The 27,150-nt window shown below is 42.4% G+C and overlaps 2 protein-coding genes and 1 long non-coding RNA gene across 8 annotated transcripts in view; 1 reads left to right on the forward strand and 2 right to left on the reverse strand.

Annotated features, from left to right (window-relative positions):
• Window positions 1-87: 87 nt before the first annotated feature.
• Window positions 88-14,194, reverse strand: phrf1 (PHD and ring finger domains 1). 3 transcript variants are annotated; one of them, XM_069161933.1, is made up of 19 exons: window positions 14,107-14,194; window positions 13,226-13,361; window positions 12,745-12,870; window positions 12,155-12,351; window positions 11,913-11,996; window positions 11,686-11,819; window positions 11,307-11,398; window positions 10,792-10,970; window positions 9,646-9,778; window positions 9,363-9,487; window positions 9,072-9,265; window positions 8,511-8,633; window positions 7,772-7,926; window positions 5,147-7,073; window positions 3,887-5,055; window positions 3,599-3,675; window positions 2,795-2,944; window positions 2,506-2,634; window positions 88-2,398 (listed from the first exon to the last, which is right to left on the reverse strand). In XM_069161933.1, the coding sequence occupies exons 2-19, from the start codon at window positions 13,311-13,313 to the stop codon at window positions 2,234-2,236; spliced, it is 5,247 nt and encodes a 1,748-aa protein (XP_069018034.1). In that variant the 5' UTR covers window positions 13,314-13,361; window positions 14,107-14,194; the 3' UTR covers window positions 88-2,233. The 3 variants fall into 3 exon arrangements, with proteins under 3 accessions (XP_069018034.1, XP_069018032.1, XP_069018033.1); XM_069161931.1 differs by having other exon boundaries at window positions 2,506-2,637; XM_069161932.1 differs by lacking the exon at window positions 14,107-14,194 and adding an exon at window positions 13,844-14,048 and having other exon boundaries at window positions 2,506-2,637.
• A 2,893-nt stretch (window positions 14,195-17,087) lies between these two features.
• On the forward strand, window positions 17,088-18,506 carry LOC138206234 (uncharacterized). Its single transcript, XR_011178922.1, has 2 exons — window positions 17,088-17,289; window positions 17,737-18,506. It is a non-coding gene; the product is annotated as an uncharacterized lncRNA (long non-coding RNA).
• A 1,841-nt stretch (window positions 18,507-20,347) lies between these two features.
• rassf7a (Ras association domain family member 7a) overlaps window positions 20,348-27,150 on the reverse strand; it is a 35,939-nt gene continuing 29,136 nt past the window's right edge. For all 4 annotated transcript variants that reach the window (XM_069163025.1, XM_069163027.1, XM_069163024.1 and 1 more), the window contains 5 exons: window positions 26,579-26,772; window positions 24,853-25,781; window positions 22,584-22,758; window positions 22,381-22,488; window positions 20,348-20,647 (listed from right to left, as the gene is read on the reverse strand). In XM_069163025.1, coding sequence (XP_069019126.1) covers window positions 20,616-20,647; window positions 22,381-22,488; window positions 22,584-22,758; window positions 24,853-25,781; window positions 26,579-26,681 — 1,347 coding nt within the window. In that variant the 5' untranslated portion in view covers window positions 26,682-26,772 and the 3' untranslated portion in view covers window positions 20,348-20,615. The remainder of the gene's footprint in view (window positions 20,648-22,380; window positions 22,489-22,583; window positions 22,759-24,852; window positions 25,782-26,578; window positions 26,773-27,150) is intronic.

Consider the following 27,150-nt stretch of genomic DNA (forward strand, 5'->3'; position numbering starts at 1 on the left):
TAAAGCAACCTTAAGTTTTTAATATTTCTCCTGTGATAATTCTTAATGTTGGTACTCAAGTACTTGTATTACAGTGAGACAAATCTGTATTTATCATCAGTGATTTATTATTCATGTTCCCTCTTAGAAACACCTGGCCTGTTTGATCAAGTAAATACAGAAAAAAAAAAAAAAGGAAAAAAACAACAACATTTTACATACATTCAAATCACAAGAGCACCTATTTTCAGATTCTCCCCTTCCAAGTCCTTGGCTTAAAATGCCCAATTAAACGTGACAGCGTACAAGGCAGGTCCGACCACCCAACTTCTCGGTCTCTACAGGAGGCACACTAACTAGTGTCGACAACAAACTGAACGAGCAGGACTTAGTTTTTCGAGAATCTTTTTGTTCGAGAAAGCAATGCAGAGTAGTAAAGAATATCACCAAGAGTACGGTTTAGGCTGAAGACACGCTGTCAAAGGAGTCGTACTTAGTGCCCGAATTCATTTTAAGTATGTTTTGGGTGCGACTTGAAAGAACACATTTGTCATCTCTCATTCCCTCTGAGAGCCAGGTGAGAAGCCGAGTTTACACGTTATGCACTAAAAGATGCGCCCTTAAAATATCAGTCAAACGCAAGACCAGGTTTTTGTTGGTCAATAACTTTCTGCTTCCTCGCCAGCAACGCACCTGACCACACCTCGCGTCAAGATCAAAATGGCAATGGGTGGTCCTGTGGGTGCAGGTACATTTACCATGTTTAAACAACACAAGCATCAGTCTGCCACTAGCAAAGACACCTGGTTTGCGCTTTAAATGTTCCCAATTAAAGTCATGTGTTTATTTCAATTATAACTCCATGAAAAAAAAATCCTGCAGCTTATGACATGTGTATTGCCTAGAAATCAATCTCACTAAACCATAAAATGATGCCGATAAAGTTATCTTAATATCAATAAAAATTAAGTACAAAAAAACAACTGAGTTTTGTAGTTAAAATGTTGAGCTGACAGGACAGCAGCAGGTTAGACAGTGACAAAATCTAGACGTCAACATTTTTTGCAAGATAATGGGGGTTTGCAGGTTTGCCAATGATACATGGAGTTTGTATTATAATCCTTTCTGCTCAAAAGTAAAATCTGTATAATCTACTGTGGCGCTGTAGACTCCACTGCTTAAAAACAAACTTAATTGAATCTATCTTATTAGGGAAACGGTGCATCCTGTAAGTAATATTTTGTATTATTCAATTTACTCTTTTGGCACAAAAACGAAATATTCCCTGGTTCTATATAACCTGGATTTCTACATTTTTGTCACAGATTGAAAAAAAAGAATAATACTGAGATTAAAGGTTGTTGTTTTGTTTTTTTTTCAAAATAAAAAAAAAAAACCCAAAACAAAACAAGTGCCTTCAGAGAAGAAGTTATTTGAGAAGAGTGACACTATTATTCATTTCCAACTACTGAACCACAATTCAGCTGCAGTACGCTGGACTAGATCTACACACAGAGATAAGAAATGTGGAAGACGGAGAACACAGGCTTTCAAATAAAAAACATAAATCCATCAACTCTATAAACTAGGACCACATACGTCAGTCATTCACAAAAGGCAACACAGATGAAAGGAGCAAACAGGTGGATATATCAAATCTATATTATTTACAACCAAATCTAAAATTGTTTCATTACTCTACTGATACATTTTCTAAAAAAAAAAATTGCATAACAGTGTCTTTCTTTAATGTGACAAACTTCTTACATATGCATACCTTTACCGACACCACTGATAAATACCCCCTCCCTCCCACTGAACAAAAAATCCATAGAAAACTGAAAGCCCACTCCACGCTGCCTCCTCCCAGTGATATGCCTGTTAGTAGAAGCTACCTGATTTATCCCTCCATGGGAGGGTCTTTGAGATTTGCCTCTGTAAGGCGTGGCCTCAAAGTCTCCCGTTAAGTTTCTGAGCTACACAAAAAGACCCGATCTTGGCAGTGACAGTCCCAAGACACCAGTAGGTGCTGTTCAAGTCATCCATGAAGCAAGTTTGTCCTGAAAATACTATGAAGATACAAGGCTTGACATTATAGAGAATGTCTTGTAACTGTGAGCAAATCTTAGGTGACCCTTTACACTTGGTATGTTAGAGAGTTTGAGATTACGCCAAGTGGTGGGACACAAAGTAAAACCTATCTGATGAACATGTGTTTGCTGCGGGTGTGACTGTCCTTGCCTGTAGTTCCGCCTCACGGACTGTCAGAGGTTGTCATTGCCTCAGTCTGTACTTCTGGCGCCTTCCCTAAATCCTCTCCTTTCCTATGTTTCCTAGCATGTTTGTATTTGTCCACGTATGCCTTGACCAGATTTCCCACTTTCACTGGGTTGATTTCCCCGCTCTTGCTGTGGCACACCTGGTGACCAAGAACAAAAGGATGATTACACACCGTAAACTGGTGACCTGATGAGGGGTTTTAAGGTGTTTGTCAATGAAAAACCTTCCAGGATCTTTTGCACCCACCTTCTGGACGGCTTTGCGTAGAATCTCCTTGTATTCATCCTTGTTGATGTCTCTCCTCTGGTAGAAAGGCTTGATGGCTAGCTTCACCTCCTCTATAGCTCTCTCCTGCATGTGAAGCTTCTTCAGATACTGCTGGAAGAAGTAAAAAAAAAAAAAAAATAAAATAAAATTAAAAAAAAAAAAATGCTTACGTCAGGGTATCATTTTCAATAATTATATATTTACTCAAAACTAGAATGTGGCAACATACATTCCTTTTAGATCTAAAACATTTAAATGCCGTATTCACCTTGTCTTTCCGCAACAAATCATCATCCTCCGCCTCTCCTTGTGCGGTGGTTGAAAACTCTCCTGGGAACAGGCCTTCAGATCGAGAGGAGCCACCGAGTGGACCAACAGCTCCCTTCTTGGAGGGCTCACTAGCAGCTCCAGTGATGTCCTGTGAAGTCAAGAAAATTATACGTGAACCAACACTCCAAAAGATGTCTCCAAAAGACATTACATGAACTGTCACATGACACAGAAAAACATTGAGGCTGTAAAGAAATTTAGATTTTGTGATATTTAGACATAAATGTATGTCACACGTGTTTATGTCACACTCAAAACACAAAACTACCCACATTGTAATTGGATGTAAACATGATGCTATTCTTCTTTGTAATATAAATAACAGGATAAGCTTGTCTGTGATATGTATAATGAACATTTGCATACACTATTTATCATTCATACACAAAATGTTTCAAATCACTAGTGTTATGCACCTTACATAGAGTTATACTTTATATTCCATGTCCATGATGGTGATTTAATGAAAAGGATTTGGCTTGAAAAGAGTGAACACATTCAACGTGTAAACACAGTTCTACTTTCGTTTCGCCTGAAAACGCTTCAGTATCAGTTTTAGTTTCAGTCACGTGCCTTTACCCTGACAACACCATTTCTCCATCTGGATAAACACTGCCACCCTCTTGTCATTATTGAAATGACACCCTCTTGTCATTATTGAAATGACTTGCTTGATGCATTTATGAGAAGATACCTAATGCAAGAAATACTATTGCTGCAAAGCAAAATGTCTCAGTCCTACCTGACTGGATGTCTGGACTGCCAAAGATGGTCTTCGCACTCCTTCCTGCTTCAGCTTCAGTTTGTACAGGGCCAGCTCTGTGTGGGGGAAAAAAACAACAACACACATTTAGCTAAATCACAAAATGTGTGTAAGGACATGAAACTTGATCCCAATCAGTTTGAATAAATTACAGTTTAAATCACTCTTTACACTATACACGCTTGTTAGCAGGATCTACTGATGTAATGTGAAGAGGCAACCGAACTCATGTGAAACAGTAGAGATAAAAAAAAAAAAAAAACGTACTGCTTGCAGATTTCTGTGGCTGAGGCCCCTCGGGCTCTTGTATATTCCAGGTAACCCGTTTCACTTGAGTCTTGGATTTTGCTCCTGCTAAAGTCGATACGAGCTCCCCTTCATTCTTCCCTTGTTCCACTGCTTCTTTTTCCTGTTTGAGAGCTGAAACACTCGTCTCCGTTTGCTCAGACTTCACGTAAATCAGGTTGTCAAGCATCACATCCACATTGAAGTCCTCATCGGAGTCTGAGGGAGCTTCTTGTTTCACAGGGACAGTGTTTTGTTGTACGGCAGAGCCCAGTGACTCTGGATGAGGCTGAGAGTCCTGCAGCTTGTCTGCTTTAACAGGTGTAGTCAGTGGAGAAAATGAGGTGACGGGGGGAAAGGGGCATATCTCTGGGGAACCCGGCTCAGACTTAATTATGGGGATTTCACAAGGCTCAGTCTTAACGGGACATTTCATTCCCTCGTCTAAGTTTTTGCTTTCGGCCAAAGAAGGGGTGTCCGTTTCTTCTTTCTTAATTGGTTTAATAATGGGAGAATCTTCAAACATATCAAGAGATGCTTGTTTTTCTTTCTTGATTTCTTTTCCAGCCCTCGTCTCTTTTTTCACTTCTATAGTTGTAGCCTGGCTCTCTGCTCCGAGGTCTTTGCGTTCTTTTTTAACTTTGGTGGCAAAGGAACACGAAGCCAACTTCTGTATGTTTACTTTACCACCTTTGTCCTCCTGGATGGAGCTTCGAGTAACGTCCTTCTCCTTTTTCTTGTCCTGTACCCGCTTTGTGTCTTTGGAGGATGAAAGACACGACCCTGAAGCTTTCTGTGAACCTTTGGACAACCCTTCCTCTTTCCTTCTCTCTCTTGACCTGGATCTAGACCGGACTCTCCTTTTGTCTTTACATCGTGACTCCCCTTTGTCTCTGGAGGAGAGTGGTCGGCTGGGCTCTTTCCTCCTTTCCCTGGATCTGGACCGGGATTTATGATCCCTCGATGTAGATCTGCTTCTGGACCTGGAACGCGACTTCGATTGAGATTTAGAGCGAGAGCGAGCACGTCTCTTGTCCTTCGACCCTCGTCCTCTCTCGTTGTCTCCGTCTCTGCCATCATTTCTCTCCTTGCTCCTTGGTTTATGCTTCTTCGTCCTTGAGGGCTCTCTGCTGCTAGAGCTGGAACAAGACCTAAAGTGTGCGCAATTACAAAGAAAACCTTTTTCAGATACACGGTCACATAGTAAGTACACGGTACATTTGAAAAAATGTATATATTTACCGAGAGCTGCGTCTCCTCGTCTCGTCTTTGGATCGTGACCGTCGTCTTTTACTGCGCGCCCAGTCAGGAGAATTGGGCAGAGAGCTGTCTGACGTTGAATGTGGCAGCCTCCTCTCTCTCGACCGTGACCGCCTGGAACTCCTTTCTTTGTCTTTATGTCTTTCTTCCTTCCTGCCTCCCTGGCTTGAAGCATGACGATCTCCTCTCCTGCCTCTGTCTCCGTCTGAACTGCTGGAGTGTTGCTCCTTCACACCTTTGGAGGTTTTCTTCTTAGGGTCCAAATCTTGTACTGCGGACTTGGAACTTAAAGTAGAATCTGATTTAGTTTCTTCCTTTTGTTTCTTCTTGGTGGCACCAGAGCTTGATGCCGATGAATCGTCCTTATTATTCGCGGAAGATCTGTTGGGAGTTGCAGCACACTGTCCGTTCTCCTCTTCTCGAGTCTCTCTCTCTGTCTTGAAAAGATCCAGGCTGTGATGAGCAGTTGGTGAGGTGTCTGCTGTCTCTGAATTCAAATGCTGAATACTTTTCAACCTGTCAGCACACCTTTCAGGTTCTTCTGCTTCATCTAATCCCGGTTCTTTCTTAACTTTAGTGGCAAGTAATACTGTCTGTCTCTCAGTCTTAATGTCTACTAATCTCGATTCATCTTCAACCTTCACATGGCGTTCAGAGTATCTGACTTCCTGCGATATGGCTTCCCAATCTGTCCCTGGTTCTTCCTGTGATACCTCAGTCTCCTGTGTTTCAGTTTTCACCTGCACCAGGTGCTGCCTGCTTTGCACTGAGACCTCCTTGTTTCCTAAACCAGGATCCCTCTCGTCTTGTGTGGCATTTCGAGAGCTGCTATCGAGACTTGTGCGCTCGGCTTCGTCACCTGAGCTGCTTGAATCTGACAGAGTTGGATTAAAGGGATCATAAATATTATTGTCTTGATCCTTGCTGACCAGCGTACGTGATGCCAGCAGCATTTGTTTATCCCTGTGCAACTGTCTTTTCCTAGATTCATTTTCCTTTTCTCTCCGGCGACCCTGCACGATGCCGCCACTCGCGGTGGATGATGTAATGCTTAGTCGCCTTGATTGCCAAGAGTTCCCACTGGAGTTTATGCGGAAGCTCACTGTTGATGAAGATGAGGAGGATGAAGAATACTGTGGCTGGCTGGTAGGGGAGCCAGTGGAGGAAGAGGAGAACGAGTTGGAGAAGGCGGACGATGAGTTTTCTCCGTCAGGCCTGTGTCTCTGGGCCTGACGGTCAGCCTGGCCCTTTTGCTGGTCGACGCTTTGCTGCCTTCCTTTGTCCCCAGAAAGGCTGTTCATGCCTGTTTCAAGCATGCCGTAACCATTACTATTAGTACTAGAATTAATACTACTTCCCCTACTACTACTGACTCTATTACTGCTACTACTGCCATCATTTGTGACACCGCTGCTCTCCCTTTTGATTTTGGGTATCCTCGGAAGCACTGACACATCTACCCACATGGGCTTTGTAGGTGCCTTTTTAGGTTGGGATTGTGACGGAGCCATTCCCTTGCTCTTGGAGAGGGAGTCCGGGGTGAAGTGGACAGATGACGAAGTGGCTTCCCTCGGGGCTACGACGCCATTGCTTCCTCTGTGATCAGCAGATGGGATGGGTCTGTTTGAATAAGGGGGCTGCAAACTGGGATGCCCTCTGGGTGGTAAATCAGGAAGGGGAGGCGGTTGTGTGTGGATGGCTGATGGTGGCGTGAAGGGGGGTAAGCGAGACGAGCTCTGGGACAAAGGTCTGTTTGCAGAGCTACGAGAGGATCCTGGTAGATCTGCAGTGTACTGGACAGGCAGAGAACCGTCTCCAGGGGTGGGGGACATCCCTGGGTTTATGAGGGTGCTGGCGTCTACTGAGCTGCTGCTTTTGCTGCTACCTGGCATTAATGCGGATGGCATCACTGTAACAGAGGAAATGTACAAACAAGAAGCATACATGAACAAGTGGAGTAATACAGTGCTGTTGTGTTCTTGCACAGAAAAACAAAATCTCCTAAATTAGTGTTCGAACATATGAACAGTAAATGTGCTAACAAATTATAGCATTATCACAGTATTTTTTTATTTTTTTTTAATAGTAAGATTATTAATGACATGTACTTATTTAGGGGAGCAAGTCTACCTTCTCCATTCAGCTTGTGTAGCTGCAAATGCTCAAATAAATACTATCTAGGTCATAAAAGAAATTGCAAACAAATGTAGGACTGAAAATCGCGTTTAGACTTTGGAATATGAACAGTAGATCTTCACCTTTAATGCCTTCAGGATCCAGTCAGTACAGATTACACTTTCTCACACACTGTGCAACACATCACAGTGTTGGGGGAAAACAGAAGTTGCTGATAGTAACAGACTCAATCAGCTGTGAATGAGTGAGAAATAATTCACTGCCAGGAAGCACTGCTGGCCTCTTCTCTCATCAGATTGAAGATAGTTTAAAGTTTGATATTCAACAGTGGGGCTCAATGGAAATCTATTTCAATAGCACCTATTTCTTAAATGAGAGGTAAGAAAGTTGCATGTCAAATTGCTGCAGCTACAACATCTGTAAATCTCAATTTTAAGGCTGTCTCTAAAAAAATATGCCACACACATTTACCTGGCTTTATAGCCTTCAGGGTACCATCTCGATTAATGACGACATCAGAGCTGTCCATTAAAAGCATGCTCTGTCCCGACAGGATGCTGCCCAGCAGATCAGGCACCGGAGCTGCCTCCACAACGCCACCTGACGGAGGAACGTCCATGCTCCTCCTGGTATAGCACAGAAAACCTTTAATGACATTTCTCATGTGTTTATGAAGGTAAATCTACATCATACCTTACAATTATGAGATATACTTTACCGCAGTAGTTTGTTTCTCTGTGTTAGGTTTTTCTTCCTTCAATTTCCTTTATTATGATATTCATTTCTTTACTGTATCTCAAAATTGAAAATTTTTTAACTTATTTATTATTACTTTTTAATTATTACTGATCGACTGGTGGATTTCTTTTTTTTGTGTGTGCAAGTGGGTGGGGAAGGGGAAGGATGGTGGAAACTCGGGCATTAAGGGACTGGATACATGAACAATCCTTCATTCACAAACTATGCTGCAGTAATATTTATAATACTTTTTTTTACATGACATCTTTCTGTATCACAGAGGTTGGGAACTACACGTGTGCGGTGATTCATGCATACGCAGTGACATCGTTGAAGACACAGTGGGATTCTTTCACACATTGCTAAGCCGAGTCAAAAAGCATTTTGCCCAAATAGCTATGAATCTAATACGGAATCATTTTAATCATCTTAATAAACAGTCCTACACATCAGACCAAAAAGAGGATGTTACCTGGAAAGGCTTGCAGTGACTGGTCGAGCCACAGGCTGGTGAGAGCGAAGGGCAGATCGAGAGATCCCTCGTCTCTTGGCCTCCAACAGCGATGTGACGTGAGCCTGCTGTTCTTCCTCCTCACTATTAAACACCAGAAGTCACATAATAGAATAATAATAATAATTTTACATACATATGTAATAATACATAATAATTCACTGCTTAATAAATCAGCACCGAATATGTTCAGTGACATTGAAGGCTGACATTAAAATATACACTAACCACACATGCTTTACACCTAAATAGATCATGTTCTGTATATTTTGTGGATTATTTGAAAGTGAAGCTACCAAAATGTGTCATTTCAAATTTTTTTTAAAGTGCTTAAATAAAAATAGCTAATGTATTTGTTTTACTTTTGTTTGATTAGAAAAACAAGTTGCAACTCACATCTATACTGTGGAACATCAAAGCAGGGCACATATTGGGTTTAGGGGAGCTCAGTAGATAAATATGCTGAAGAAATTGACAGCATGGAATCGTTTTACATAATCAGATGATAAGAAGTCTTCTTACCGATCTGTGAAGGGATCCAGGTCAAACGGATCTCCGTAGATGGAGAGGGATGCAGCTCCTATGTCAGCGCGCATGTTGCTTAGCGTGTGCTCGGATGGCCGGTACACGGTAGGAAGGGAGGAGCTCTTTTTGTCCTTTACAATACCGAGATTATTAGCGATACGGCTTCGAGGAGTGGCTGTCTTTCTGAACATCTGGAGGGAAAACACGCGAATCGAGTTTATCTACAGAGAAAAGCAGAATGGAACTACAAGTGGAATGTGGTGTCGGATACAGAGAGTGAACACTCACCAGCTTTTTCTTGGATTTAGTCCTCCTCGCTTTCCGTCTCCTCCTCCTGACTCCTGTAGTTGCCACTTTACCGTTTTTACCCTTAGCAGAAGGCGTCCTCTTACTCCTCCCTTTTCTGCGCTTCACTGTTTAATTAAACACTGAAGTCACCCACTCATCACAAACAAATCACCGTTAAGGCCTATTGCTTCTCCTTGCACTGTATCTGTAAATGTGTGTCCTTGTGTACATTCTGACGCTACTTTCAAATGTCTTAGACATTCGTATGTGTGTCGTGACTTACCAATCCTGCGTCTGCGTCTCGATGGGACACTGGTTGTGAAGTCCCGTATGTACACAGCCGTGTTGAGCCCCGCCACCACAGCGTTAATAGTGTCATCCAGCCAAGTGGACTGTATCAGATATGTGGGAGCCAGCTGGTAAGAAAAGGTCTGTGTTACTTTGCTGGTTTGCTTTCACAAACCACAACTCTCAAACATGCGCTGCTCCTTAACACAAGCATCAATCACCAGTTAACTAGAAAAAGAGCAGTAATGATTTGTCAATTACCGATTAGTTGGTCAACAAAAAAAAGGAATCACCGAATATTGTTATAATCAATCGATCCCAAAAAACGGTCTGATTTCATCTTCGTAAACGTGACTAATGCCCCCGTTTCCATTTGGCTACATCAATCTAGACATTTCCGGCCCGGCCGTGACCAGATCACAAGTGGCCAGCAAAAGCACCAGTGGAAACGCACTCAGGACGCATTGAGATCAGGTCTGTTCAGGCCGCATTCGGAGGTGTCCTGGCACACGTGGCCACATTCGTTCAGCAGTGGAAACGCAGTGCATCCTCAAGACCGTCCACTCAGCTGACATACTCGGAATATCAATAAAAATATATGCAGCTCCATGTTCCTGTGTTCGTAGCTATCTGACCCGGTGCTCCGATGTGTTACTGTCACGTTACAGCAGGGTTTTTTTTTCCTGTATTTTTATGTGACTATGTCCTTGATAATAAACTGAATATCTTTTGAATGTTAACTGTTGGTCGAGACAAAACAAGACATTTTAGGCAGCCCATTGGGTTTTGGAAAACCATCCACCATTTTCTGACATTTTAAAGACCAAACAGCTACACAACTAAACAAGAAAACAATTAATAGATTTATCGAAAATGAAAATAATTGTTATTTGAAGCCCTAAATAGAACAAACGTCAAACACACGGCATTTTTTTCTGCAGCTGTAGCACTGAAGTACTACATACAGATATACCGCTGAATCAAAAAAGAAGTCATTAATGTTACCAGCGAATTTAGTGCACACAACAACAAACTTTGTTGCACAAAAATACATTCAACAGCAATATCCAGCCTTGCTCATATGCAATGGAAGTGAGTTAGGAAATAAGCCAAAACAGAAGCATCACGCCTCATGCCAAACCTGCGACGTGCGTGCCTGTGTGATGCGATGTCGGTTGACGTTGGCTCGAACCCTCTCGCTCTGCTGGGTACGAGCGATGGCTCTGGTGGGACCTGCGGCACGGGGCTGCGATCGGCTGGTGGCAGGACGGGCGGTCGAGGGGAGGCTGCCTGTATCACTGAGCTCCTCGGCTGAACCTCCTGAGGCAAAAAGAGTTCCAAGTCCGACTTGTGAAAGGAAGCTTATGAGTGTTGACAAGGATCAGAATTATTAAAGATGGCCACTTGTGAAAGAAGGAATTAGGTGTATATATTGTTTTGATATGAATTCATTTGAAATACATTTTTCATTGATGCACAAAAGGACAATCAATTTTAAAAAAAAATAACATAAAATACAGCATATATCAAATATTGTATTTCACAAAATAGAAGATTTCATTTACAGTTGCTTATAGGTTTTTTTTCTGTCCGAAAGGGACCACTGGCTACACAAGTAAAAAAATATTTTAGCTGGCAAATAACTTAAGGGCTTACTTAAGTGACGGTTGTTGGCTTCACACTCAGGACAGAACCATTCCTCCACAGGAACAGCGTCAAGAGGAGGCGTAAGGCATTCCATGTGATACCTGTGGAACAAAAATGCAATGAAAAAAACAATAATGACAGCAAGTTTTGAGGTGTTACAAAATGCCAAAACAACCAACTAAGACAGGTATTATTAGTACAATAATATAGATAGACAGACAGGCAGACAGACAGATAGATACTTTATTAATCCTGCAAGGGGAAATGTTGTCGTTACAGCAGCGGCATGTACAGGGCAAAGCAATAAATTACAGAATATAAACTAGCACTAGTAAAAATATAAAATATAAAAATATAAAATATATATATATAATAATATCTATCTCACCCTGCATCACAGCTGTCGCAGAGCAAGAGGCGGTCCTCCCGGTCACTGCCCCCACACACCTCACAGTTGGTCTGCTCCAGGTCCAGATCTACTGTTTCTTCTTGACCTTCCTTCACAGGCTTCTGCACTGTTACCTGAATGAAGCGATCATCATAAAGTTTACGCGAGACCATCGTATACCGAGATAATAATTGTTCCGTGGCTGGTGTAAGAATGAACACACTCACCATTTTCTTTACTTTGCCTCCATAGCATTTCCTTAGGTATATGCTGTTAAAGGCAATACGGTCTACAGGGCACGAGTTGGCATTCTAAATAGTGGGGAAGAAAAACATTTCAACTGAGCGATTACTCCTCCTTTACCACAGATACTTAATGCAGACAAAAAAATACTAATTATCGAAAATATGAGACACTCTTCAACAGAGTGCTTTCTCCCTGGATTCATACAACGTGAAGTCAGACCCACCTTGGCCCATGCAAGGATGCAGTCGAAACAGAAGTAGTGCTCACAGCTCTCTGGTGTTGCAACGGGTTGGCTGTTGAATGAGTTCAGGCAGATGGGACACTTCTCCGTGTCCTCATCTGAACTCATCCCTGCAAGGTCAGCAGAGGTTCCCCCGAACGCTCCATCCTCAGGTTTTGCATCTTCCTCCTCTTCCTCATCTAATAACAGTAGGTAGAAATACACTCTGTATGTACTGTACAAAATGTATCTATAGAGGATATTTCAGCATAACACAAAGTGGTATGCGAATAGTAAACTTCATTACACATCACAAGTGTAAAGTGTCTCACAGATGCTGATTTTTCCTCCTTCAGCTCTACAGGAAAATTCAGCCCTGTTAAATTACAAAAGTCCCAGAGTTGTATAGAGTGAATCAAAGCACCTGCAAATTAAGAGACCACAGTGTACTAATTACATAAACCTTAATCAGAGAAACTAAGACGTTGCACCACTTTAAAAAAAAAAAAAAAAAAGATAATGTTAAACAAGAAGCAAACCCCCATCATCTTTGATAATATAAATAATAATGCATTCCACAGAGTCACTCCTACCATCCTCCTCCTCCTCCTCCTCCTCCTCATCATCATCATCATCTTCTCCATTTGCGTGATCTTCCTCTTCTTCCTCACCACTGTCTGATTCTCCCCCCTCAGACTCTTCAATGTCATCCGAGTCATCTAAAAGGAAAAATTATAATACAAAAAAAAAAAAAAAAACAGACAAAATGCATGTGGTTTTAATAGCATGTTTGAAACCGTACTCTTACGCAAGTACGTGACATTTTGTGAAACAGTGAGATTGTTCACACCCGACATTATGCGTCTTGGCACCAAAAGCTACATTCAGTATTTCAATAACATTTCCATACATACTGACTAAATAATCTGACTGTGCAATCTGGAGCAGATCGGATCTGGAGGCACACCGGTACTTTTAGCTGATCACTTGAGATCTAATCGCTGGGGACAGATGTAAATGCCAGAAGTGCACAGTGGACTCAATCAAAGCTCCACGACTTTACAGATGACTCACCGGAGATGACCCACACGGCAGCTCTTTTCCCTTTACTGCTGGATGCTCTGCGGTTGATCAGCTCGTCTTGGCTGTCGTCTTCATCCATGGCTGAACATCAGAACAACTTCTGACAGCTTTTTGCTCTCCAAATACTCTGAAGATGAAACAGAATTGCAAGAACAGTGTTTTTAAAATTAAAAAAAGAAAGAAGCAGGGCATGTTTGATTGTTTTTCTCTCTTTCCTACTAATTTTGGGGGACCGTGACTCTCTAAAAGGAATGACACATGATTCATTTCTGCAGAAAGGGAGCATGAACATCAGCCATGTGCTCGCGGTTCAAACGGGCTGCAGCTACAACAACAAACAAGTGAAATATTACGTCAAACGCGATTTTCGGAATAACCACCACGAGTGACAACGTTTTAACTGACAACATATTATAACTACAACCGGGACGGGAAATGTCTTGACACCAGCGAGCAGGCTGCACACTACGCGAAGGGCTACATTTGTAAACAAAGAAGAAACCTCGGCACCAAACGGAAGCGTTTTCCTCTTATGCCTCGTTCAAAACACAACCACACACACACACACACACACGCAGCGCAGATGTAGATATCCATATTTACACGTACAAAAGCTGACAGAACATGCAGCGACGCCGCACCGCTGCTCTTTGCTCAAAAAAAAAAAAAAAAAAAAAAAAACCGACGCTAGCTGGTAACGTTAGCTCCGGAGTTAGCTCCAAAATTAGCGCACGTCAACTACGAGCTCGTTTAAACTTGCGAGCCGCAAACACCGCGGACACGAGTTACCGACACAAACCACCCCTCCTCCTCCCCCCGCGCTGCTGCGATGTCCGCGGTCACAAACATTTTGGAAGTCATTTCAAACCTACCCTGATTCAAGTAGTACGGTGGGGGGGGGGGAGGGAGGGAGGGGGGGTATGTTTAGAGGGGTTTAAAGTCTGCACGGTTGCGTTGAGTGACACCGCCGGCTGGACGAGTTACGGAAATGGCCGAGTGGACTCCGACGAACGTGACTCTTAAAGAGACAGTGTCCATTTATTTACGATTTATTTATTTTTAATTTATTTATTTTTTTCATAGACGTTTAAACAGTACAGTGGAAAACAGTATTTGCAGCATGCACGTGAGTTTATTAAATTAAAAAAAAAAATTTAAAAAGTAATTTAAAAAGTGTCATTCGGGAACTATTGTCAGAAACCTGGACCCAGCAGGCCTGTTGATGGGACTAGGTAGGTAGTTACTTTATTAATCCCCATTAATACATATTTTTTTCCCGCTACAGCAGCATACAGGAAGCAATAAGATAATAATAGAATAATAAAAAGCAATAAAATAGCAGTAAAAAAAATGTTAAATATAAAATGCACAGTATATACAGTACAGTATATATCTATATATATTATATACAAACAACCAAGAAACACAGACAACAGTGTTATTGTTGTGTGATGGATTTTGCCAGAGGTGAGTTATTGTACAGTCTTATTGCAGTGGGCAGGAATGATCTCCTGTATTTGTCCTTGTGACAGCGGCGCTGGAGGAGTCTTTTGGAGAAAGTGCTCCGCTGTCCCTGCAGCAGGTGGTGGAGAGGGTGGTCAGGATTATCCAATATGGATAATAGTTTGTTCAGCGTCCTCCTCTCCACCACCTTTTCCAGGCTGTCCAGTTTGTAGCCGATGATGGAGCCTATCATCAGTCAGCATTCATAACCTGAATGTAGACCTGGTTTGAGACTATGGGGAATTTTTTTTTTTTTGCTTTACTACAGTCAGTTGTGATCTATTTGTTTTGGTGGCTGTGCCTCGAAAAAACATTAACATTTTATTTAAGTTATATGGAAGATATTTCAATTAAAATTGTAAATGTAATCAGTGTTCAGTAGGCTACTATTGTACTGTAGCCTACTGCCTATTTAAATGTATTCTTTCATAATGGTTCAGCTTTATTTCCCAGTAACAGTTAAAGTAAAAGTAATGATTATTATTAATAATTATTATTATCATTTATGTAAGTTACTAAGGTAACGATTTTACTATTTCCATTTGATGCTACTTTATACACACTTAACTACATTTCAGACGGAAATATTGAAACGTTGTTCTCCACTACATTTATTTCTTCACTTTTATTACTTTCAAAATGAAGATTTGACACAATGGATAGTATAGCAAGCTTTTAAAATACAACACATTGTTAAATATTAAACCAGGGCTGTCCAAGCTTTTTGGTGTCTAACGTTTTTTTTTTTTTTTTTTTTAAAGCGGTGTGTAGTAGTCAGGGTCACATTTCAGATGTTTAGGAGCTCCACTATATTGTGATTTATTTATTTTTTTCCTTCTGAACGTCTCACAGGATTTCATTCCAATAAATGTTCAAATGATCCAACATCTCACCAAATATCAAAGATTAGAGAAAATGTACCAAACCTGAAAACAGAATCAGAACTTTGTTTTTTCCTTCTTTCCTCTCCCAGTAATCATCTGATAAACTCTCAGATGCATCTGCTGTGCATGTGTATAAAACTAAATATATAAAGGACTTCAAACGAGCTCCACCAGCAGCAGCTACAACAGTAACCTGCTGCTTACACAGTGCTATTTGCACGCGCTTCACCATTAATAATCTAATGATGTCATATATAATTATATATATCAGTCAGAGGGTTCTACTATTGTAAGAGGTCTGTATTATTACCTGGAGTGCAACAAGCCACAAAGCTGTCAATACAACATCCCCTGTCGCCCTCTAGTGGCAACTCTAAATTGACAAAAAAAAAATCAGATGTTACGTAATACAATGTGTAATCCTGATTCGCTACTTTATTGCTGTCGTATCCTGGCTGTGAATAATCCAACAGGGTTTTGACAGCCCAAAAAAATGGTCAGAAAAAAAACAACCTCAAAACCTATAAATTGTTTGATAATATATTAAGAGAGAACATAATGTTCCGGATGACAAATTGACAATGGGGTCAATTACATGAAGTTCAGTGTAGCTCGAAATAACAAAAGGAGATTTCGTTGCCTCAAGGAAAACCTGATATGTTGATTTTTTTTTCATATCCATGCTATATATTATGTATCCATACGATATAGGATGATTATAACTATTTACGATCGAAATACATTTACGTCCAACTTGTTTTTAACGTGATGTGATGTGTGGCAAAACTCGTAATAAAGGCTGGTTTTTAAATTCAAATGATGTTATACAATCTGTTAATGATTCCAGGGAGTGCTAAACTAAATAATTGAGTGTTCATCATCGTCCCCCCTCCTCCTCCTCTTCCACCTCCTCTTCCTCCTCTTCGTCATCAGCAGATCAGACTGTCATGCAGCCTCCTTGGTACGTGCACGGCTACACTCTGCTCATGGCAACACTGTACACAAGCAAGCCGAGTTCAACCACTTTCGCACCGGAGGGGTAGCGGCGTCCTTTTATCAAACCGACTCAAAGTGCGCTCGTGCCACCTCCGGTAGCAGCTGTCGCGTCACACGGCGACTATTTAAGGGCGACGAGACGGCGTGTCGCGTCGGTATTTGCGGTAAATAACGGCCCGGGACAGGAAACTGTTCACAACGTAAATGGTTCATTCCTAATGTACGACGTGCAAAACTGAACGCGCCGCACCCCAACTATAACACTACAGATGAACTGCGCGTGCTGGTCAAGTACAGCCCGCCTTCCCGTGGTCTTGATTTGCGAATCAACCATTATGGGCGGGGCGGTCAACTCTAACTCGGACGCCTATTGGCGCCGGACAGTGTCAATTTATTTTTTTTACATTTGCATAACCAGGTCGGGTTGCAGACGCATGAGAGTGGGCAGGGTAGGGGTAGCGCAAGTGGAACTGAACTTCTGTGGCGATGTAGGCAACACTATATTCCTAAATGCACCCAACTTTAATCATGCATTGAGATTTCTTTCAGAGGAAAAAAAAAAAAAAAACATTTGGATGTTTGGATGTGCGGTTGACACCGACACGGACCTATGAGCCAAAATGAAAATATTTTCTTCCTTAAAAATTATTCCAAAAGAAAACTTGAGACTGGGTAAGTAGCTCCCTTTATCTTCCACTATTCTTTATTCAGTCTGTACGGTGTGGTTATCAGGCCACATCCTATATTTCATCGTCTACTAAATTTATTTACACTTGTCAGATTTTTTTTTTTTTTTTTTGTGGAATAATTATTTATGAACTTTTTCGTGCCAATTATAATGGAAAACGTGGTAATACACACCAGCTACGTCGGTAGTGTTAATCTTTACATCGTGGACAGGAAGCCAAGTGTTATTTCTTATCCCGACGTTCATTACACTGTTGTGACAATAAAGGATTTCAGATGTTTTGTCGATTTTAATTGAATTATTATATCATTTTGTGTTCTGTGGATTATTATAAAGAGTGCACTTTTCTTTACATCGGTGATGTACATATAATAGCAAACTCCCCCGTGTTGATTATTTATTGCACAGCATTTCTCTGTGTTACTCCACAGATTTTGTGCGCTTTAAGGTTTTCAGTGTAACGCCTGAGATCTAAAAGCAGGTAAGCCACTGACTAACGCACATTGTGCCAGATGCCAGTTCCACTGTGCGTGTGACAGCGGCTAACCTGGTTTTGGGAATACCTCTTAATTTTCGAGTGGGCTCGTCCGAGTCCCAGCCGGACCAGACAGGCACCCATCATCAGGCAGTCCCTGATCACGTCCCGTGCCAGTGCCGGGACAGGCCTGCTCTACATGAACGCCGTCCCAGTGGTCTACGTGTGTACTGTACTCTACTTCCTCCTACTGTACGGTCACATTGTGCCTAATTTAGGACCGGTGGCATTTGCATTGCCACCTATGGAGCTGAACTCTCCAACGCCGCGTCTAGTGAGGCTTGCTGGTGAGTGTTTTGTTTCAGTTTCTGTTTCATCCGCCTGGTTTAGATTATCTTCATGCGCAGTGGTTTCCACTTCGAAGTCAGGGGGCCTCCACGGGTTCCTGAAGAGGGTCCCAGGGGCCCTCGAGCAAAAATGAGCATCACTTTCAAGACATTGAACTTAGTTTCAGGGCAAAATAAATGTAGTAATGTTCCCAGCCCTTTGCTATAATAAAAGCACATTTCCAGTTTATTATTAACTCACATGTAGCAGCACAAAACCGAGCTCCATGTAAGAAATCATAAATTGTATTGTATGTCTACACTTTGTACAATGAATGTTTGTAAGGACCTAAAGTGAGAAGTAAAGTTTCTGCTCAAATAAATTTTGTTTTGTTTTGCATTTCTTGTTTTGCATTTCTTGGTATCAGAGAGGATGTTTTATTCCCATCAGTGCATTTATGACTCTTTGTGACACAGAGGAATAGATAAGTGCGGTATGTCAGACTCATTAACTTGTGGACCCATTAATCATTGCAATGTGGGCGTGCAGATGCTCACTCATCCACATCAAGGCCCTCCGTTCCCATTCACCCTCTGCCCGTCATAAATACGTATTGATCCTTTTTTTTTTAATTTTTTATTATCTAATATCTATTTTATCTAAAAGCTTTGTGTCCCATTGTGCATTTAAACCAAAACCTTCCAAATTAGATTTTGAATGGGTTCATGTGGAGTGCTTTTGTGTGACCAAAAATAATTCTCTCAGCCTGCCGTTCTGAAACATCATCATAATCTGTTAATGTGCCGTCATGAGATTGGAGTCCTGTGGGTTTAGAGGTGAAGTGGGTGAGGTTGGATATCAGTTAGAGTATGTGCACAACAAAACTCTGTGGCAATCGGAGCATAAAAAGAGTGGATGTTAAGGGTCCTCAAGTAATGCAGTGATTATCAAAAATCAAAACTTTTTTTTTTTTTTTTGGAGATCATAAGGAATCACATGATCTGGCATTGAATATTATCAATGTGAATGTAATAGATGGGAAATGAGGGGAGTTTGTATTATGTTAAGTGTGTGTAGTATCTCTCGTGTCCACAGGAAGGCATCAGTGTCACACCAGGTTTTGTTTGTCCAGACAGTAGGAACTAAAGGATTTGAAGATTATCTAACTCCTACAAAGCCAGACAGCTCTAAATCTTCTTGGTATAATCCAATTGCACACAATTAATCATGATATCAAAACTAACCCATTTTCAGAAGTTAATGACACTAGCATGAAGTGGAAAAGATTGATTTTAAAATATATACCCAATGTTTTTGAGGGGTAGAGACAGTTTTAAATCGTCTTTGTTGCCGACGGAGAAAACAAAAGAAAATGCGCTTTGCTCATAATTTCAACTGCTGCGTATCAGCAGATGAGAGTATTTATAGAAGTCCAACAGGGTTGCAGTTAGGGGTTAGCCCGAGCACTAGGGAAGGTTGCGTCACTCAGCGTGCGACAGCCAGCAAACTCCCTCTCCAGGGTAAGCAAACAGGAAAGGGGTAGAGGACAGTTGTGCAGAAGCTGAGTTGTTTGTGTGTTTATCCTATACCGGGATGATTTTGATCACAGATGACATATTGTCACAAATAAGTCGTCAGTATTTTTCAAAGAGAAATGAAACGTATACAGATTCAGAGGGATAAAGGCCACAATGTTGTGCAATCAGATGTCCTCTGGTGCTCAGAACCCCCTCCCCCCCGCATAATACTGATAATGTGAACAAAAAAGGAACTTCAGCAAGGTTCAGTTACAGTTAAACAGATTGCCAGGCAGCCTTCTCAAATGCTCTGCAACGCACGTGCCCTTACAACATCCATAACGGCAGCAGCTGTGAGCCCACGATGTTCAGCATCAAAGGATGCACTTTGTGAACTTTTCAATCAGCCAACTGTGAATAGCAGATTTAAAATGCCCAGAAATTACCCTGTGGAATCACAGGACACATTGTACCGCGAGCAATGACGAGAAGCATACATATTTCAGTACCTATAATATATTCATAATGCATTTCACATAGGAGGTTCATGGCACTTTCATTTTTAGAAAGTGTACTTTTGTGAGTTAATTATTTACAGCAGGGTATTCTGGATGTACTCCACCTCTGATTACTGTATCATTTAAAAAAAAAAAGGGTGATTATAACAAAATGTGATTTTATAAAGAAAAGGAAAAAAAAAAATCACTCAACAACAGATTATCTAAAACACAATGCACATTTTATTATATTTAAATACATAGTCATAGTAATAATTTCTCTAGTTCAAAGGTTTCTAAATTATTATACATTTCATACAGATACTTTGCAGTGTTTACAATAACAAAATTCTGTAAATATATTTGTCTTATGTATATACAGTACTATATCATGGTAGATTGAATAATGAATCAAGGTGTTAAAGCAAAAAGATTTAAGAGGTGACGGTGACAGAACAGTGAACAACTTTTCCCTTGGCCCTGCGGTCCATGTTTTATCTCCATGACGACTCTCGGGATGTCAGGACTGCAAGACACAAAAATAAGTAGGGATGATGATCCCTTTGTTTCAGGGGAAAACACTTTTTAATCTGAGACACTTAACACGAGAGACCTGGCTCGATCAACATATTCACACACGTCTACGAGAAACACAGGCCGACGCAAGACCAGTCATTGGGTTCACTCTGTCAGCCGCAGAGTCTGCGGACTATGACTGAAGTCTTGTTGTCAGTTTTTAGAACATGAAGTGGTTTCTATAACATCATTGAGTTATATTTAGTTTCCAAAGCAAGGATCATTTGTTTAATCCCACAAAGAAAACACCACACTGCACACGGTAAGCAGAGTGCACACTCAAACACACGCCACTTTGACCCGTCAGCATCATCCAGAGACGCAGTGTAATGAAATGTTAAGTCCTACGATACGGTAAATATTGGTTTATCTGGTTTAGATGCTCAAATATGGAAAATAATAAATGAAGATGGCCACAGCGCTGAAAGCAACCGCTTCCGTTGTTTGATTGATGTTTTGTTATTCGGACTTAGGTTTTCATCATAAATCTACAGTACACTGAGGCACAATGCATGTAATGACAGGTCAAATGTTAAGGTGTGATGACAGCAAAAGAACCAGGCGCATCCATCCCAGTGGAGGAAAAGAAAAGCATCTTAACAAACCATGAGCCTGTGGCACTGCTTTGGAAATGTATCTCTTCTTCTTTTAACATGGAGCTTGACAAAAATAAAAAAAAATAAAAAAAAAACACATGGAAAAAGCTATAAGCGCCAAAAAAAAAAAGAAATTGCTTGGTCTTCAAGCCGACCAAAAAAAAGAGAACAGAAAGATACATTTCCTCGTAGGTGCACACAAGGGCCATGGCTTCACACAGAAGGAGAATGGGACAGTGCAATACAGTTTTTGCAGAGCCCTCCATAAAAGGCTCTTGCTCTTTGGAAGTCAAGCGTCACCAAAGTACAAGGCATTGTGTAGATACGCCCCTCTCTTATATAAATAGTATCCATACATAAAAGGCAACAGAAATAACATTGGGCTCATATCTTTCCGTGTCACAGTATAAAAACAAACACACAATCAGAATGTCTGCCACAGTATGTCCCAGCGCTATCGATTTGTTACATGGAGATACAGTGAAAAGCAGCTGTTGGTAGTCGATTATTGACTTAAAGGTGGGAAGGCCACTCTGTATTGCAGAGAGGGAGGAGGGGGGGGGAGGGGAGGGGAGGGGAATTAGCAGCAAAACCCCGGATGCATGAAAGCATAACAAAAGTAGCTGGTGTTTAGTCCACAAGCAAACAGTGAGAGCGGAGGAGGACGAGGAGAAGAGGCAACACGAAAGGATGAGCAGACCCAGAAGAAGTAAAGCACACGGGGATGTGTGAGAAACTGGACGGAGGAATATGGAAGATTACGTTTACTGTAAAAAGCTGGGGAGATGAATCAGAAGAGAGTTAGGCGTAGAAGAAGTCTTTCAGGTCGAGCACAGGGAAGCTGCTGAGAAGTAGCAGGGACCTCCACCGTACGGACGCTTCCACTACCCAACACCAAGAACGGCGGCTGGAGCCTTAAGCCCAAACAAGCTGAAGGTAGAAAAAAAATTTGGGGGCGAGAGGGCTCTGGGACTGGGGGGGTGGGAGGGGTGGGCGAGGAAGGAGGAGGAGAGGGGGTGCGTGGGGGAGGGGGGGAGGAGCAGGGCAGGGTGGACTTGGGAAGCAGCAGGGTCTCACACATACACACCCTCGGGGTTGAGACTGGACACAAGAGGGTTTTGCAGGTTGCGTGGATGTCCCAGGAACTGCTTGGCAGTGGGGCGAGGCGGGGATTCCCCCGGAGTTACACTGTGGCCTGAGGGAAAGACAGAAGGAAATGTATTTAGAGGGTGAGACGTCAGGTTTTTTTTAAAAAGCCAAGTATAAAATGTTGAGTTTTTGTTTGCATACTTCCGTTCCTGTATTCTTCCTGCAGAAAATGTGCCAGCTCTAACTGCTCCAGCTGCTCCTGGAGCTCTGTGCGTGAGTGGGTGTGCGCAGGCAGGACACCCGTCTGTTGAATAAACTGCTGCAGGTTACACTGCCTCAGCTCCTTATTCAACTCCTCCAGCTCCTCCTGTTTGGCCTGAGATGGAAAAGAACACGGATCAGGGAGGAAAAACAAAGGACGAGTGAGAGCGCCGATCAGCAAGCGATGATTCACTTTGTTTGCCTGTAAACGGAAGTTGGTGCAGCATATTAAAAATGACAAACATGTCACTGAACCTCTAAATATAATTCTTCTCTGCGTCTTTAAAGAAAAATATATTCTTGTATTCACAAGCAACCTTTTCTTGCACTGACCACAAGGGGGCAGCATAATCCACAAGTCTAGTCTCAAGTCTCTGATGGAGACTACTGAACTATCAGGTCATCATCAGACCATTCAGCTACAATGAATCATCAAAGCCCCACAACTGCCATAAGCCTTTTTCTGATCCCAGAGATTGGATATAAATACAAAGCTTATTTGCCTGCTGCCTTTCAAAGTTGTCTTAATTGATGAGAGATTTATCGGCGACACTTATTGAAAACTTGGGGGAGTTCATAAACATTATGTCGAATCAATGGCATCATCACCTTTACGCCTACAGATTAAAATCTGATGCAGACAAACAGGCCACTCAATCAGTCTTAATCGACTATCCATTTGGGCTTAATCAATGTGTCTGCACACAGTACAGAAAGCAGCAGCAGTATGTAATGGCCCACTTCCACAGTGTGTGTGTGTGTGTGTGTGTGCGTGTGTGGTGGTGGTGGTGGGGGGGTAATTGATGTTGGACCGAAGCAGCCTGCTGAGGCAGTTCACACCTGCAGCTCTGCCTCCATTAGCCTGATGACAGGAACGCTGTGCTCATCACCAGCAACACTTAAACACACAGCGAGCTGCCTCGACCAATCAGCTCACTGATGACTGACATGGTCCCCTTACCATTACTATGGAGCCAGATTTAACACACCGTGTCATGTAACCAGTGTTAACATTTCATTTACAGGAAATACAGGCCTGTTATATTCTCCGTGTAATTACTGTCTGGATGACAAAATGCCTCGGAGGATGAGGAGGATGGGGGGGGTACTTTTGGATTACAAATACTTGAAGTACTTTTGGTTACATGTTGACATGGTCGTACGTTTCACACCAGCACATACAAAATATAAAAAGCTAATGCCTCTGTTCTGCAGCAGCATCATTTCTATATAATTGGCAGATTGCTGTGTTTATGATACACAGTCCCTCTCTGTACTATCAACTAAGCATTAAATCTGCTGAGTTCACCCTCAGAGTCTGACACATCCCCATAAGGACGACTAACTGGAAAGCAAATGAGCTGCTTATTATTATTATTATAATTATTATTATTATTATTATTATTATGTTTTAACCAGTTTTGCAGCCAGTTTTCTCTTACTCTGGGCCTACTGGATTAGGATATGGTTTTACAGTTCTAATGGAATTGACAAAACATTCAAAACACCACCTTCTACTATCCTACGATAAAGACGGAAATTAGTTAGACACTATCTCCATAAACAGAAAACCAGAGTGTTGGGTTTGATGTGGATTATGAGGAAACTTGAGTTTCACTTCAAACTGGGTTAGGTTTTTATTGACACAGCCGCATCTATGACAACCACCAAAAGTAAACAAACGAGGACACCATAAACTACAAAACGTTGAGGCCGAGTAGATCCAATAAAACGGGGCCTTTGTTCCTCAGATCAATCCTTTTTAATCTCTTTCTATACACAGTACAACAACATGTAGATATCTGTCAGTGGAATATAAACACCATTGGTAACCACGTGCTTAGAGCATGCAGTGCATACAAGAAGATACCTGCCAAACCAGTTCAGCTAGTCTGTAAAAAGTTCTTCGGACAAAAAAAACATTTTCATACATGGTAGGACATGAGTATACAGCATTCATGCCATTGTGATATCTTCAAATAATGATTTATATATCAAAATAACACGATAAATGAGGTTTCCCTTGTAGTCAGTATTCATTTTCTCATGTGTCTCTGCACTGGTGTGTGTCTGCTGCACTGTGCAGGTAGGAGAGGGATACAGTTTACAGTAACACTAAAGAGGGTCTGTACCGAATCCCTCAAATCACAACACCAGGGCCGTTGTGGATTTACAGCCCTTTCTCCAGAACCGTGACCTCTCTCCTTACCTGCAGCAGAGACTCTGCCTTCCCCAGAGCCTTGTCAGTCTCAGTTAGCTGCTCCTCCAGCTCTGTCCCGTGCCTCTTATGGCTCCGCAGCTCGGTCTTCACAGCATCGAGCGACTCCTCGGGCCCGTTGGCTTTCCCTTCCGCCTGGCTTTCCCGCTGGATCTCTTGCTCCAGCTGAGCAGAGCGAACCGAGAAGTCATGGAGCCGCCGTCCACAGTCGTCGAGCTTGGCATGGAGCTCCCCGAGCTTTCTCCTCATTCCTCGCTCTCTTTCCGCCTCTGCTTGAAATTCCTCCTCCCAGTACTGCTCATGGGCGAGCTCGGCCTGGTTCCTCCGCATCGCTTGCTCTAAAGCGTCCATCTCTTCTTGCAGGCGAACGTCAGACACCGGCGAGGGACACGGAGATGGGGAGGAATGCGCCCAGCTGTGGGACTCCCTCTCTAGGACTTCTAGCTGCGTCTCGATGGCCCTCAGTCTCTCCTGCTGCTGAAGAACTTTCCTAAAAACCTCCTCTTTAGAAGAGCCTATCGGCGGTGAGGGAGAAAGGGATGGCACAAGAGGGGATACTGGGCTTGGCGAAGGGGAGGGGGAGGCTCTTTGCTCTGGAGAGTCCCGAGGAGACCTCTTAAACTGCTTGGCCTTGGTTTTAGGGGAGGTGGATGGCCCCAGGTTAAAGGTCAGGGCTTTCTTAGGCTGGCTACGTTTCGAAGGCTCTGGCTCAGGATGCTTGGGCAGTGGGAGGGGAGTTGCTCTGTCTTGTTTTGAGCTAGGTCCATCGCTGCTGCTGGGGCCGGTTCGGCGCAGGAAGAACTGAACTTCACTGCCGTGTTGGCCCAACTTCGCCAGAGACTCCAGAGGCCTCTCTGTGGCCAGCAGCTGCCTTTCTGTGTCCCTTAGGCGCTGGATGAGAACGTAGCGACCTGTCTGACCTGGGGACGAACACAAGAGAGACACAGATTGAGTACACAGAGGCAAAACAGCACAAACTACCCTGGCTAAAACATCCAAATATTAAGTTGAACAAGCTGCATAAATAAATCAATTATATTACATGTATTAGTCAAGTCGGCCGGAGTCTGAGTTACTTGTGAAAGACCTTGTCTCCTTCAGTGTTATTTAAGCAATGGCTTTAACTCCTCACACTAACTCCACGCAAGTAATGCTAAGTGAACAAATGACATCAGACGCTCTATGATGATGCTGATACTTCTAAATCTGTGCCTCTGAGGATTGGAATAAAAGGCAGCTGCGTAAGACTCTCACAACATGTGAAAAATTTTCAAATAAACTTAAGTTTCCACAAGGACCTGGAAATTAGGACAAACCCTCCCTAATGACTTGGCAGGCAGCTCACTCATGGAAGGAAGAGAGTGCTAAATCGGGTGTTATGTTGTTCAATGCTGCTGCAGCGCATGGCTGGAATAAAGTCGGAGGATACAGGGACAGAGAGCCGGCTCCGGTCCAAACGGACCCGCTGACAATCCGGCAGAGTGCTCCATTTGGGTCAGCGGAGAATGAAAAGGTGAATGAATTACAAGCTCGCTGCAACCTTGGCATGTATTGGCACACTCGATTGTCTGTATCGAAATCTCACTGCAGACTTGTTATCTATTCAGTTAAGGCCTTTAAATAAACTGTAAAACAAAGACGAACGAGGCGCAAAGTCAAAAGAGCTCCAACATCACAAAAAGATGAGAGGGTAATTTCAAAAGCGTGAGGTACTCACCGATGGCCTGAGCCAGAGCGATGACCACATCCTGGCAGGAAGTCTCCTCCGACAGGCCGCACACCACCCGCACCACTCCATCCACCCACACTTTGAGCTCCATCTGGGACCAAGCAGGGCAGGGTGAGCGGTAAGATGGTCTTCACAACAGATCACTTCAGCTTGGCTTAGCTTACTGCTGCATGGCACTAGCTCTGTAAAAGATGAACAGCAGAGACAGAGCAGGTGTGTTAATGCGATTCAATCCAAAAATGTTACATTCTAGTTGTAACAAAAGACTTTTGTGGAGGAAAAACAACAGGTTCCTCAAGGTAATTGAAACAAAAACAAACATACAATATAAATTATAGAATAACTTCACTGAGGTGTAGCTCACCATGTAACCTCACCCCAACTGTTACACAACGTGTTGGCAAACAAAACAAAATGCATTGAGAGCTGTCATGTACTTATTACCCTTATTTGCTCCTCATTTTGTGGAAATATCAGTGCTGACGTCAAAAATGTGCTGTGCCGAGTTAGGCCATGATTGAATTGTAAATTTCAAGCCCGGCAGCCGACGGGCAGAGCAT

The sequence above is a fragment of the Embiotoca jacksoni genome, unplaced genomic scaffold (assembly GCF_022577435.1).
Source record: "Embiotoca jacksoni isolate LCO1_2020_lvr unplaced genomic scaffold, fEmbJac1.0.p SCAF_3, whole genome shotgun sequence".
Classification (NCBI taxonomy): Eukaryota; Metazoa; Chordata; class Actinopteri; family Embiotocidae; genus Embiotoca; species Embiotoca jacksoni.